General features: G+C 34.0%; 1 protein-coding gene across 11 annotated transcripts; it reads right to left on the reverse strand.

The window, feature by feature from the left end:
• Nucleotides 1-1,777: 1,777 nt before the first annotated feature.
• LOC137739652 (uncharacterized) lies at nucleotides 1,778-7,192 on the reverse strand. 11 transcript variants are annotated; one of them, XR_015966733.1, is made up of 6 exons: nucleotides 6,707-7,192; nucleotides 6,466-6,586; nucleotides 5,902-6,129; nucleotides 4,333-5,542; nucleotides 3,106-3,207; nucleotides 1,778-2,363 (listed from the first exon to the last, which is right to left on the reverse strand). XR_015966733.1 is itself a non-coding variant. In XM_068479302.2 (5 exons), exons 3-5 carry the CDS (start codon nucleotides 6,121-6,123, stop codon nucleotides 2,350-2,352), a joined length of 1,446 nt encoding a protein of 481 aa, XP_068335403.2. In that variant the 5' UTR covers nucleotides 6,124-6,129; nucleotides 6,466-6,549; nucleotides 6,707-7,192; the 3' UTR covers nucleotides 1,778-2,349. The 11 variants fall into 11 exon arrangements, 5 of the variants coding, with proteins under 5 accessions (XP_068335403.2, XP_068335399.2, XP_088556366.1 ...); XR_015966738.1 differs by having other exon boundaries at nucleotides 6,466-6,549; nucleotides 6,735-7,186; XR_015966735.1 differs by having other exon boundaries at nucleotides 6,735-7,186.
• Nucleotides 7,193-14,879: the final 7,687 nt, after the last annotated feature.

Below are 14,879 nucleotides of genomic sequence, written 5' to 3' on the forward strand. Positions count from 1 at the left end.
TAGGGGTCCTCTATCATTCAGGATTTTCTCTTTCCTTTTTTATTACTTTCAAAGATTTTCAAACTTAAATAGTGCCTTTCTTTTATAATGCATGTCGCACTCTTTGCCTGATCAGGAACCACCATCACAAGCTTCTCTCGGTGCAGAGGAGAGGGCAACTTAGATGAATTCAATACATGTTATATGGTATCGTAGTGTCTTAATTTAATAATATAATGTTATGTAAAGTAATTTAAATAGATTCAGTACATGCTACCGTAATGTCTCGATTTAATAGTATGTAAATTTTCCTTTTTGCGTTTTTAATGAGCTACATTTTACATACAGGCATTGCTATTTGCAATTAGAAGAAATGACTTTTTATACCACATTTTCATAACACCTTAAGTGACATCTGATGTGGACAGCCACATCATTTGAAAAATTTGCAAAACTCAAGGAAATGAAGGAGAAAGACTCATCGTATACCACAATCATCATTTAATTAATTAGTTTTTCTTAATTATTAGTTTATTAAATAATGAATTAAATTTAAAAATCTGATTAATTCAAATGATGTGGCTATCCAGATCAAATGCCACCTAAGGTGGTATGAAAATGTGATACAAAAATATGGTATGAATATCATTTCTCATGTTCTAAAAATTGCTAAGTGGTAGTCGGGGCGGTTAATATAAGTCTAGTGCTTAGGGGGCGGGGCCTCTAGGCCATTTTTTTGTTTTATTTAAACTTATTATATATCATATAAATAAGTGTTACTTATATTTAAAAAATACATAATTGTATTGAGAAATATAAATTACAAATTAGAATGATATATAAAGTATAAAGTAGAACATGTTAAAAACATTGGGAACAAACATATAATGAGCGTTTCATCAAAGTATCTAACAAATCTATTGAAAATATAAATGCAAAAAAATGAGCTAGGCAGACGCTTAGGCGAGTATATGCATCTTTTCTTATTTATTAAACACCTAAAGATTAATGTAGCAATGGCTATGACCCCTAGCGCTTAGGCGGGCCTAAACAAGACCTTTTAGAACACTGCTTACAGCCAAGCATTATTATTTGGGCTAACCCCATTTTATCCCTTCTAAGTTTAGCGATTTCCAAATGAAAGATCTGTAAGTCACAAACGATATGGCTTTCACTTATAAAACGTCCTTCCTTCCCAATGTCTTTTAAAAAGTGGTTACAAAGTCTTAATTTTCTCCCATTGCACCTTGAGATTATGTGATTGTATTGATTCATGCAATTTAGTTGTTTGGTCGTCTAGTACTATAATAATTGAAGACGTGATTGATGATTTTAGACTGACATAGAAGCCACATTTGCACCAAATGGATATAAATTAAAGTGGTGCAGTTCACACACATCTTTTTTACCCTTTCACATATTCCGACCATTGGCGAACGGATTGAAAAAATCAAAGGGCAAAAATTAACAGTGGATGTGTGAGAGATAAAAAGAGTGTTGTTACGTCCCACATCATACAATTTCATCTCAATGTGCAAATGCGACTTCTACATCCGCCCAAAAACGAATTCCACATTTACCACGTCATCAATTAAACAATCACATAGTCAAGCGTGAGTTGTAAATGGATACTATTTCATAACCTTAGAATGCAATGTAGCATTGTTCCACCCAACAAAGCTAGAAAATGACAATTTGATCAAATTGTCAACAGAAACCTAAAACATTAAACATAACCACACTAAAACAAAATAATCTTAAAAATTGCTTGCATACCAAGTCATCAAAGACAAAGAAATAATCAGAATATGCGATGACTTATTAATGGGGTCCCCTAGCTGGGTCACCCTTAAACGTTTCACACTAATAAATCGACATTAATTTCAGGTACAAAAAGAAAATAACAGAAAAATGGAAAATAAAAGAATATAAAAAAAGCATTCCCTGACCATAACCAATTGCCAGAGATGTTACAGATAAAAATTCTAGGAAAGAAGAAGAATATATATATATCAGTCTATCATTTTTCGTTTTTTTTCTTTTCTTTTCGCCTTTCGGGTATCGCCGCCTCACCGGAGATGCATGATACACTTCTGACTACATCCCGCAATCTGATTTTACATCTCACTCAAAGACCAAAAAATAAAAACCTAAAATCGGTAACTCAAACTCAAAGCATTAACACAAAATCCATCTTAACTCCTATCTCTCTACTTTTACTTCTGCAAACAAGCACTCCAGTTAGCTCTTCTTACTAACCAATTTTTACTGAGATGTATAAACGAGGGCGGTGTGCAAAATTCACAATTCACCTGCTTCACCAGATTATCTTCACCTACAATGTCGTGATATCAGCAACGAACGATGATCCTAGGCAGCAATTCCTGAAAAAAAGCCAGATGGAGAGGAGCTTTTAAGAATCATAATATCAGAGATTAATCAAACGAAGCAATACGTTTTCAGTTATATATACATATATGCATAATAGATTTCATTTTATATGAAATATCATCCACCAGAGAATACAATTTAGAATCAAGGCATACGATGTAGAATCAACCAACAACTTTAATTTAAGATCAAATTCATGCAAACCACTTCCTACTCAGACACTGATTACAAAGCTGTGAGTTGAGTAGCCATTAGCCAACTCATGGGTAAAAGTAAAGTAATGAGATGCCAACTGAGAGCTTATGCTAACAAGTTCCGATAAACAAGCAATATGCCACCATTATAATCTAAATTGCGATTGTTCAATGATGGCAGGGAAGTATAACAAATCTTGACTCAAATTTGAAGACACTACGTGGATTGCGAAATGAGATTCCAATTATTGACTAAATTCTCTATCCCTCTATGTATCTGTTAGTTGTTAAGTATCTTTGTTAGCTATCCTAATGCATCCATGAGACAGAAAACAGTACACAGAGATAAAACTCAAAGAATCGTTAAGTAATATACTTACGAATGAACTTCCTTCAAGAATGAAATTATGAAAACCCAATTTCACTAGTTAAGTGTAAAGATATACTAGCTGAGAGAATTAAAGAATCAACGTGATATTTCAATCATCAAGGGAATGTGATAGAGAGATCTATGGTCTAGCAGAACAAAAAGAATTCATACACTTTACTTTTCTATGACCCCAGAACACGCGCGCCAACATATTAACGAGAAAGCTCACTCAAAAATCCAGATCGGCCAATAAACAAGAAGCAACACTAAAATCTGTCAAACAAAACATGAACAAACACAATCCAAGGAAATGAGAGCTCCATCCCCTCGGAAAAGTCATAGTGCCATTCCTTCAAGAACAGATGAGAAATTGATGAAAGCTGCCTAATCTTCTTATCAGAAACAAAAAAGTAGAAGTTTCATTAGAATCACATAAGCAGGAAGAGAAATCGATGAAATGCCCTGCCAACACTATAACATGAAATAAAATATAGCTGATTGACTCCTCAATCCTGCAAAGTCAATACCCATCTGGGACAATTGTCCCCCTAATTACCATGAGGTTGATGGTCGTATCTAGTTAAGTGGCCAAGAAGCTCATTGTCCAGCTACAACTTCTACCAACACCAAACAAAAGCTAACTTAAATTATTACGCCAGTGCTCCAACATTCAAAGCCTTTTCCTTTTATCTCAAAGTCCCAATTTTTCTATTCCTTAACTAAACTCGCATAAAATTGAATAAGCCTAGGACTCCAAAGCACTACACTCTGTCGTAACTGGCTCCAAAAGAGTCTTTATAGATGATATAATATAGGAACGTCAAAGCTGCCATCTCTGTGGTAACAAACTTATCAGCCAGTATCAACTATCAAGGATATAAATGAAGAATTGCGTGGAAAATAAGCAAGGGGACTAATATGAAGCAAAGGACCATCTAGACACTTACTACTTAGTGTAAGAATCACAACCTAGCAATGTGGTATCACGTGAACAGCCACTAAAGGACAAAAGGCATTGCGCTCAATGTAACGAACAGGATAAAGGACTTCATAAGTTCAGCTTGTGATGAACTGGGATGAGTATAACAATCAGATAAGCAATATCAAGTTTCACTTGTACTAACTAGACCAGTCACAAAATTCAATAAGATTTTGCAGTGCAACCATTAGCTTAACAAGAGCTTTGCCTATTCATATTTTTTTCAGCTAATAAGCCTAACATAGACCATAACACAGAAAACCTACAAATTTAGGATCAAATCCTAAGTAGTCAATTTCAAATTAATTACAATTAAGTTCCCTATCTTACAAAAAAATAAAATAAAACTAAGAAACATACCAAAAAATAGATTAAAAAAAAAAAGAAGTTGCTTAACATATTAATTCAGTGGCCCTAACCTGTGTTTGACTGTCTCTTATTAACACTATAACCACCCACATAACCTGGAGAACTCTTAGTTGAAACATCAGAAGCTGTGCCGCCAAGCCCATAACCGAAAGGGACAGACCCATCTCGCTCGGAATTTGATGATCTCCAAGTAGGGTCTCCATAAATTGAATTACTGCTGTAAAAGTCAGCCAAGGACCCATCGAAACCACCATTTGATGCAGCAAATGAAGATGTAGGGGGCACACTTGCACCACTGTTTCTTCCATAACCTCCAGTTCCCAGACCATAACTGTTATCCCCAACTCCATAACCAAGATTACTGCTATTATTAGAAACATTATTTCCTCCGCCTTGAGCTGACATTGCTGAAGATGGCCAATTAGCCCCAGTATTTCCAAATGTACTTCCTCCAATGGTCCCACTTCCTGATCCAATGTAAGCATTAGAATTTGTGAAGTTAAGACCATCAGGTCCACCACCCCCATTCCCCCACAGGTTCCGAGACACTGAGCTGAAAAACGAAGATGTGTTTCCTCCATTACCGCCATCATACCCAATGGGATTGCTAAACCTATTTGAATTATTGATATAATAAGGACTCAATCCACCCCGTCCATAGTTCATATTATTATTATTATTATTATAATTTGCATTTCCTCCAAAACCTGGGCTCAAGCCTGGCTCATAATTCATACCAATTCCATAACCAGAACCAAATGGAGGAAATCCACTACGACCACCAGCAACTGGACTGAATCTACCAAGTCCATAGCCTCCACCTGTATTTGGAATATACCCCTGAGTGTAGCCATTAAGCAAGCTATTGACCCTACTCAGACCATAGTTGTATCCACCAATAGGGCTACGACTGGAGCCAGGTGATAACTCTTTGGGAACTGCACGCTTGACTTCAACCATCTTCCCATTCAGTTCATGAAATGTCTTAAGCAAAACCTTGTCCACTGCCTCTTCTGAATCATAAGTGATGAATCCAAAGCCTCTTGGTCTCTGGGTGCTGTGATCATACATCACTACAACATCCGTGATTGTCCCAAACTGCTCAAAATACTTCTTGAAGTCACTCTCTGTGACAGTGGACGCTAAACCTCCAACGAAAATCTTTCTTGTGCGGCCAGGACCTGGAGAACCATGGATGCTGCCACTGCTTCTACCCAATATGTTTTGGTCATCCCTAGGAACAGCCTTTTTAGCCTCAACCTGATAATAGAGAACACAACGCTAAAAATGAAGATCAAATGATACAAGCACTACAAATTAATTGATCAGCTTAGAATAATACAGCAATGCGTTAATAAAACTGATAGAAGGAAAGATAAAAGAATGAGAAGCATGATTTACTCTTGCTGAATTTGAAATTTAGTTGTACACAGAACCACAGTAAAAACGAATTCCTGCAATTACAATTTCAGACCCGTAACTCCTATAAGAAAATGAATTTTCCTTTACATTTTGAGTGATTCAAAACAAAAGGCATAATGATACATGACGATACACTGTGAACATAAGAATGTAACTGACAGCCACTCGTTTCAACCAAACGGAAGTAGTTTGCTTACCATCCTTCCATCAATGTTATGCTTCTCCATTATGACGCTGTCCGCAACTGCTGGGTCAGAAAAAACTACAAAACCGAAACCACGAGCACGGCCTGTGGTCCGATCTTTCATGATCACTGCTTCTACCACCTCCCCAAAACTACTGAAATACTCTTTCAGACGCTCTTCATTTGTATCCCAAGATATGCCGCCAATAAATAACTTACCACTATCGGATTGCATTTTTTCCTACAAGCCAAAAGTATTACATCAATTGAAGCTTTGAGAAAATCCACAAACGCAAATCACACTTAATCCACCTCAAAAGAAAACGAACTTTATCGCAATCTCAGACACAATTGGAAATGAAGGAGCATTTAACAGATGATCCAATAGAATTCTATATCAGAAACAGAAGCTGAAGGTATTCCAGCACAATGAGATGCAAACAATTATCCAATCCAATCTCAAAGCAACACCAGCAGCTCAAATAAAAATCCCTCCTTTATCCACAATAAACACCCACTTAATCAAAATCAAATGCGGATTAATATAAACAACAATCCAAAGTAGAAAGACCGGTACCTTGCTATGAAATATTTCAAACGAGCAGATTGTAATCCGATTCGAAAACAAGTAATCCCGGATTCAATTCAGAAACAGCCGATCCTGCACCGATCAAATACTGAACCGCAATTTAGCACATCTAGAAGAAAACCCAAAAGAAAATATCAATCAGAAAAATTCAGCTGGATCCAAATCCACATACCCAATTCAGAAAAAGATCAAAAATAAAAAACCCAAATCAGATTTTCATCATACCCACCGATTAAACAAAAACCCAGATGTCAAACCTTGAAGAAAACTAAGATCTGAGAGGAGGCACTCTAGGAATAAGAACAGAGGGCATGTTCAACCTCCTCTCTATATATGCCCCCTCCAACCTTTGTATTTGTTCTTTCAATGGTGGTGTTTGATTACCAAATACAAATCCAGTTACCAAACAGATGGGTGAGAGATTAAAAAAATGTATATTTCTAGAGAGAGAAACAGAGGCTGTAGAGAGAGAAAGATAAGGTGTTTGGAGGGTCTGGTGAGGAATATATAGTCTGTAAAATTGGGAAGATGAAGATTTTCACCTTCTTTTTCTATTTTTTAACTTCTTCTTCTTTTTTTTCTGAATTTCTGACTGCAAAATTTGAAATTTTGAGAAATGGGTAGTGAGAAATTTGCCCAAAAAAACAAAATTTAATGAGAAGTAAAATCGTGGAGATTTGGTAAATGTCTGATCTAACAATGGGAAGAAGATCAGTCTCTGGCTTGTACCTCCCGTTCATTCCTTATATACTTATTGGGGAAACGCCTTCATTGTATGGTTTTACACATTACCTATGCGGCGCCATACCACGTCGAAGTGGGCCCAATGCTATACTAGCCGTTGATTTTGATGACTTTTGCTTGATCTCCTTTGCTCTTCATTTTGTTTTGTAATTTGTGCACTCTACTACCCTCTTCTTTTGGTAAATTTAAGGCTTTTTTTTTAATTATTATTTTTTTTTTTTATATATAAAGTTTGTAGATTTGCATGTATCATGTGTCCCATGAGAGAAAAAAATTGAGTGTATTTATTATTATCACTTATCTTACTTTTTTTTATCATCATAAAAGAAAAAATAACAATGTATAGTAGACATCTCATCTTTTAGAAATATCGTTGAGTTCTAACGTTCTAACTCGAATGACCTTTTGTTTTCTTGGATCTACTTCATTTGGTGTTATATGAGGTCATGGCGGTGGTTGAGTGATGCAACATGAGCATCTCCAAAAGATATGTCAAAATGTTCAAATCATCAATAACAGAACAGTAAAAAAAGACGGCGACAATATTTTCCAATCGAAAAGTCAAATCTTATGTAATATAACATAATTGGCAGCCATCACTCTTGTTGCCAATTGGCAGCAACTTCAAATCTTTTTTAATTAATTATTAAATGCATTTTATTTATTTTTTATTTAAAAATATTTATTATAATAATATCATGTAGTAAAATAATAATTTAATTTGACATATCAGGTGAAAAGCAAAGTGCCACATACATTGTCAAAGTTAAAATTTATTCTTAAAATTTGACATCTCTTTTAGAGATGCTATAAGGCCTATGGGCATCATTTTTCTTATTTCGATACAATTTGAGAGTTCGTTCTCACATGATGTTCGTGTAATTTGAGATTTATCAATTCCATTGATTTTTCTAAGACCTAAGCTTTCAATAAAGTGTTTGAAGTCTATTTATTACTTTGCAATTAGTCATGCTTTATTGTTGTATTTTTTGGATCTAGTTTGCAAATTCTTTCGGGGTTGAATTTTTCATGCACGAATGTCTGCCCTTTATTCAATGAATGGCATCTTGTATCTTTTCAAAAGGAAATGTGGTAAGTCACTCGTCTAAACACTATTCACTAAGGGTGGATGAAGAAATTGGGCTAAGGGTTTGATTTCATCCAATATATAGTAAAAAGATAAAGAATTTATCAATACTACACTGTTGCTAGAAAAATACTTGTGTTTATTTTCACCATATGACAGTTGAGATGTTGATTTTACTAAATACATGTATCATGTGTGTGTTGTGCCGAATTCAAAAAATATATTAGAAAGGTGGTGCAAGCAAATGAGGGGTGGTAAATACAAATCCTTCTACTTCATATATAACCTTTTATAATTTTTTTATCACACATGTAATGACAGATTAATTTTTCTCTTATGCAATCGTGGTACCACATGAGGCGTTAGTGTACTTTTAACCATTGGGTCAAACGGTACGACAAAACAAAGCTTATGGTCATAAGAATGCATACTTGAGAGTTTGAACTCTGATTGAAAATTCCAAACCTATGTTGGGAAAATAATAGTATTTTAAGTTTTTTTTATTGTTCGAAACTTGTCTGTTAAGAGTAAGATTTAGTTTACTATGTATAGGAGTACTTATATTTATTTATAATAACAAGTTAATTAGTCAAGATGTAACTCAGTTTGTAGCCATGTCAACAACTTTGTTTATTTGTTTACGAGTAATAAAATAATGATCAAGTTTATATTACGAGTACTTAGATGTTCAAAGTCACTTTCCGCTAAATTTTCGAACTTTTTATATAAGATTTCTGTAAGGGAAACTAGGAAAACCCAAATATTATTTGAAACAAGTTGACGCAGAAGAAACAAACCACCCATGTATTTCTTACACCAATACATTTGAAGAGAGAAATTTTCTACCAAAGCAATCTAATATAAATGTATTTAACTAATGAGTTTTGAAAAGAAAAATGGTCTGCTAACATAAATACAAGTCAAACATTTTGCCCAAAAAAATTACAAAGTCAAAAATTAATATAAGATTTGGTTACAATACAATCACTACCTAAATGATGAATGTATTAAATATATATATATATATATATATATATATATATATATCCCCATAAATTATATATGACTGATTGATGATGATTGTATTAAGTATATAATTTTTAATACAAAGATATATGGACACTAAGAATGAAGAAATAAATTGATATCAAATTCATTATTCACAAAATTCGAATTTAAAACTTCAAACTTATAAATGAAGAAGATAGCAGTACTAAGTGACAAATGTTTAAATATATGGTTGAACTTAAGAATCAAAACATAACAATAATAGTTCGCAACTTTATAAACCTAGTCGTTCATATGAGCACATATTTAGCAGCAGCCATATATCCATGTTATTGTTGTTGCGAGTTGAGCCTTTTTTTAACATGGTTTTGTAGGCATCAACTACATGACATGACAGCAATGCCGAGTCCTCCTAGTTAATCCTTTTTTTTATTATAATTTGACTTTTAATTAAGCAAAAGCTCTCTCTTACGTAAGTTAAAATAAAAATAATATTTTGAAGTGCGAATAATAATTCTGTAAAATAAATAAGCTCTCTTAACAAATACATACCTAGTATTAAGCATGGCTGCTAAGTAAGCTGTGGATATGCCGGCTTGCAGTAGACCAGACCTACCATAAACCCTACGAACTTACTTGTCCATGCATGCATGCGCATGTATAAAGTATTGGCTCATGGAAAGTCATTGAATTTGGTAAACTTCTGGATGATACATTGGAATATATGGTTAGCAATTAGCATATCTAATTTCTTCCTGCTCCCCACGAAAGGGACTTTGGTCTATCCGTTCTCTCCACATATAGCTAGCTAGCTCGTAGCTGGCGTACGTTGAACCTCAACCCTCCAGTCATGCATTTTTCACATGTAAATTTGTTCACTTTTCTCACATTTTTCTGTACTTGACCCTGCTTTTTTCTTTCGTTTTTAGTTTAGAATCTCGATGGTACTAGAAAAAGAGGACATAAATCTTACCTCTCATAAAACAAGAAAAAATAAAATAAAGGAAAGAAATGGGGGAGAACATAAATCGTGCCATTCTTGAAAAAGATAATACAAGAAAAGAGGAGGGACACAGGACTAAGCCCCTCCCAAAATAAAACATGAAAGGTAAGAACCTGCAAGACAAGCTACAAACCAAAAAAACAAAATCCAAAGGATTAGGTGAAAAAGAAAATTACACATCAAGAAGGGGAGATAAACCTGTAGGTCAATACGCCTAAGAATTCTGAATGCATAAAAGGATGAATCTCTATAGGAGAAGCAACATGCCAAACAAGTGAAGATGAGAGAATCCCTAAATTGGCTAATTTGTCAGCAAGTGCATTCCCTTCTCAAAATATATGAGAACAATGAAAAATCATGTGTTACAATCGACAAATACAATTTTTTCAACGAGTTGAAGTGACCAAGGAGGAGAAAAATAACAAAAAGCAAAGCAAGATATCACATTTGGAGAGTCACTTTCAAGCCATAAATTTTGCAAATCTCGCACATGGGGCAACTCCACAACAATGATGACAACATGAAATTCCGCATAGAAAGAAGTATGATGTCCCAAGCTCTGGGTTGAAATTTCGCATAGAAAGAAGTACCAAGCTTTAAGAGAAACCACCAAAAAAATAACCCGCATAATCTCGAAAAATCCCACCAGAAGCAGTGAGACCCAATTACCTTTAGCAAAGTTATCCATATTCAATTTGACTCAAGGAAATAGAGGATGCCAAAGAGTATGAACTATAAAAGGAGATTACAAGACTCAACCAAGATTTCAAGAGAAACTAAAACTTGCTTACCCAAAATACCACATACATGGCCAGGAGTGAAAACTCCAACATGCTTAATCCAAGCCAAAGGAGAACGACAAAGGCATGAAAAGGAAAGAGGCTCAAACTTCAGTTTATTACGCATCTTCCAAATGCAAACCATAAATCTGAGAAGGAGTTTGGAAGCTAAAGAATATTGCCAAATTTAGTAGCAAGCCAAAACCAAGCACATTGTGCAAACAACTTAAAAAATTAGTGCTCAATAGATTTAGAATTATTGCAACATAATTGGCAGATTTGGAACCATAAGAATGCCCATTCGCTGAAGTTGATCCTCCGTTGGAAGCTTATTGAAAAGAAATCTCCACACTAAAATAGAGTAGCAAGGTGGAATGAAAGGAGGCCAAGTAATACAAACCCAACTTTTAACGTGAAACCGATGACGAACAATTTCATAGTCATCAGAAAACGAGTATTTTTTTTTCAGAACTTGACCATACTACCCTTGTCTCTTCCAAATTTATACATTATACAGGCTTATATATCCGCGCGACTCCTTTTGTTTTTAGGTGTCCGGTCATCTCATATCCGGGGATACTACTTCATTTTCAGTAAGGATGAAAGTTTTTCTTCTCCACTAACATGACATCCAGTTTACCGTACAAACGTTGTAACTAGAACCGTTTTTATGATCATCCTAATGGAAAATATTTCTTCTCCACAAACACGACATCGTTCACTATTATTAGTTTGTGCATGTGCTGATCATGGAAAGAGTAGGCATCATGCAAATCGCATGAAACATATAATAATATTATTTACTATATAGTTTATGTAGTTCAAAGGAGGAATCGATGCCTTCCTTTTGTTACCTTCTTTCTAATCACCCAATCATATTCTTACTTGTTTGCATATTAACAATGTATGTATGAAACCCAATGACTAAACAACAAAGTTAACCCTAAACACAATAAACAATACTTTAAATAAACCTAGTTATTGACATGTGTAATTACAGTGGTTAGAACGAATGTGTTAGTATTTTCCCTATGCACCTGAATTCGAAACTCTCTTCTTATAATTTAAATTAATTTAATATTAAACATCACTAAATTAGTATAGTTATACTAAAATGTCACATGCTATACATGCGTTGAAAGTTAAATTATAGCTAAAAGAAGTGAGACATGTAAAATGAGGAGATTAATTGAAAAAGAAAAGTATGAATAAACATGAAAACCGATCAAAAAGTTAGATTTACGAAATCACTATACTACCAATAAGATCAAAGCTGTCATTCAGAATAAGTAGGAAGCAAGAAAGCGTTCCCAGATTTTCAAATGATATAAAATGCGGCAGGCATGCAAGGTTATGTGTTGGAACACAATGACTTTACAATCACCAAATCACCATACTAGTAATTTAAATCCTACAAAGCGGCAGGTGCGCAAAGCTTTCCTTCATCAAACTATCAAAACTTATTGTGGCAAAAACACTCCCATAGGCTGAGTCTAGTAGGTGGACTTGTAACTAAGCATGATATTAAGGTAATTGATGGTAATGGAATCCAAGCCAGGTGGATAAATGTGTTTGAAATATATTTACAAACCACTGCACGGGATGTGAGGTCGTATTAAGCACATCCTATATTACTCGAGTCAGTAAGGCACCCCATGCTCTAAAGGTACGTAGATAGCAAACCAAAAAGCACTCCCGCAACCTTTAAAATAAAATCCAGTGCTTATACAATCTTTGAGTTATATTTTTTTTATTCACTTGTAACAAAATTTAATCAGGGACCACTTTTATTTATTTCTTCAAAAATTCAAAAAATTATTTTTAAATAGTGACAAACGATATGTTAGTGAATTAAAGGATAATGTTAGGAAAACCAAATTATGTGTTCCTAATAGAAAATAAGCATTTTCATCAATACTTAAGCAATAATCTAATCACCAACATCCACATCATTTGGTTTAGGAATTTGGCCTCCCTAGTATTACCTTAATTTAAATAGTTAATTGTTAAGGAAGAGGAAAATTGGTGGAGATCGAACATGTACCATAATACATATACATGATTACTTTTCGACATTGCAGCAAAAGATTCATATTCACAAGTCTTGCTTGGGTAAGTGGCAAATAAAAGTTATCTCCAATTAATTAAAAATCACTTCTCAATAAACATTTTCTTGTTGTTAACTTAATTCATTAAGAAACTCACTTGCCAAGAATTTGAAACACTACAAGTTGACTCAGCAAAGCAACCTTAATAAGTATTAAACTATAATTTGACTCGAAAAAATTGTCAAATTCCGAATGAGATAGTAGACTTTTTTTTTTTTTATGCCAAAGTTTGTATTTTCATTAAGTTGTGTAAAAGTTTATGAAATGACATGTCCAAATCGACCTTTTAAGTCGTCTCATATTGTGGAATTATATCTCGCTTGCTACATAAACATTGTATTTTAGTGATTGTAAGAACAATTTCACCTGTTGGAGTTGCGATTGAGTAAAATGAACAATTAGAAATGCTTATATGTTCTCTTGGCAAATAATCAAAGGTCGGATAAGAGTAAAGTTATCAAACTTTTATTTTGGTGTTGTTAACATTTCCTTAAGTTATGTAAAAGTTCATAAATATTGAATATATGATATAGCATAAACTTTTCCTAACTGAATTTGAAGAATACCAATACCAAAACACACAAGGAGACAGAGTTAAAAAATGAATATGACAACGGTAATCTTTTTTAGAACAAGATGAAATAAAACTTGAAATATGAAAAACTATTCCCCACTTGAGAAATGTTAAGTAGACTCTTTTAAAATGAGACACTCCAATCTTTACATACTCTTCGTCACCTTATGTTTTTTGACGCAATGATTTATAATGTTGGCACGAAAATTATGCCAAAACATGAGCAAATAGAACATCCATATAGTGTCACACTTTTAAGAAAGTCCGCTTAGCATTAATTTCTCTCCTCACTTTAGTTGGAGAAATGAGAGGAAAATAGAGGGAGTTTTTAATTTTCAAACTTTTAAAATAGGTCGTTTTGAGTGGTGAAAAGGGTATAATAGGGATTTTATTCGAAAACTTAAGAAGCGTGCTAAACAAGATGTGATTAATTTGATTTATACATTTGACCCCAAAAACAAAAAAAAAAAAAAATCAATTTCTTCCCCCTTTTTAACTTGAAACCGACGACGAACAAGTTTATAGTCATCAGGAAACGAGTATTTGTTTTCAGTACTTGACCTTACTACCCTTGTCTCTTTCAAATTTATACATTATACAGACTTATATATCCACACGACTCCTTTTGTTTTTAGGTGTTGTGTGGAAAATTTAATAAAATTATATTTATATTAAATTTATTAATTGAATGGAAATTAAAAGTGGAGCTTTTTGGCAGAAAGATATATCTAAATGAAGTGTTGCAACTTTTGACTCTTTATGAATAGTTACATGTCTTCCAAAGAGGTATCTCACATTTTATAAATAAGGAAGCCCCTTATAATCACTGATATAGCATTTAGAACTTTTCATTCTTTACATAATCATACATAGAGAGCACTAAATATTAGAGAGTCTCATTGAGTTCATATGAGAGAGTTTTCAACACAATTGTGGTTCATGGAGCCTTGTGATTTGCAGTGCTATTATTACAAGGACGTGATCGTTATATCTTGGGAGACATGTGCCGATTAACCATGAGCACCGTAGTGGAGCGTAAACTTGTCTTAAGGACAAAGTGTCCAACACTTGCCTCGACCGTATTTTCTAGGTTTTTCTA

Source organism: Pyrus communis, chromosome 9 (assembly GCF_041283825.1).
Source record: "Pyrus communis isolate YQ-2024b chromosome 9, ASM4128382v1, whole genome shotgun sequence".
Lineage (NCBI taxonomy): Eukaryota > Viridiplantae > Streptophyta > Magnoliopsida > Rosales > Rosaceae > Pyrus > Pyrus communis.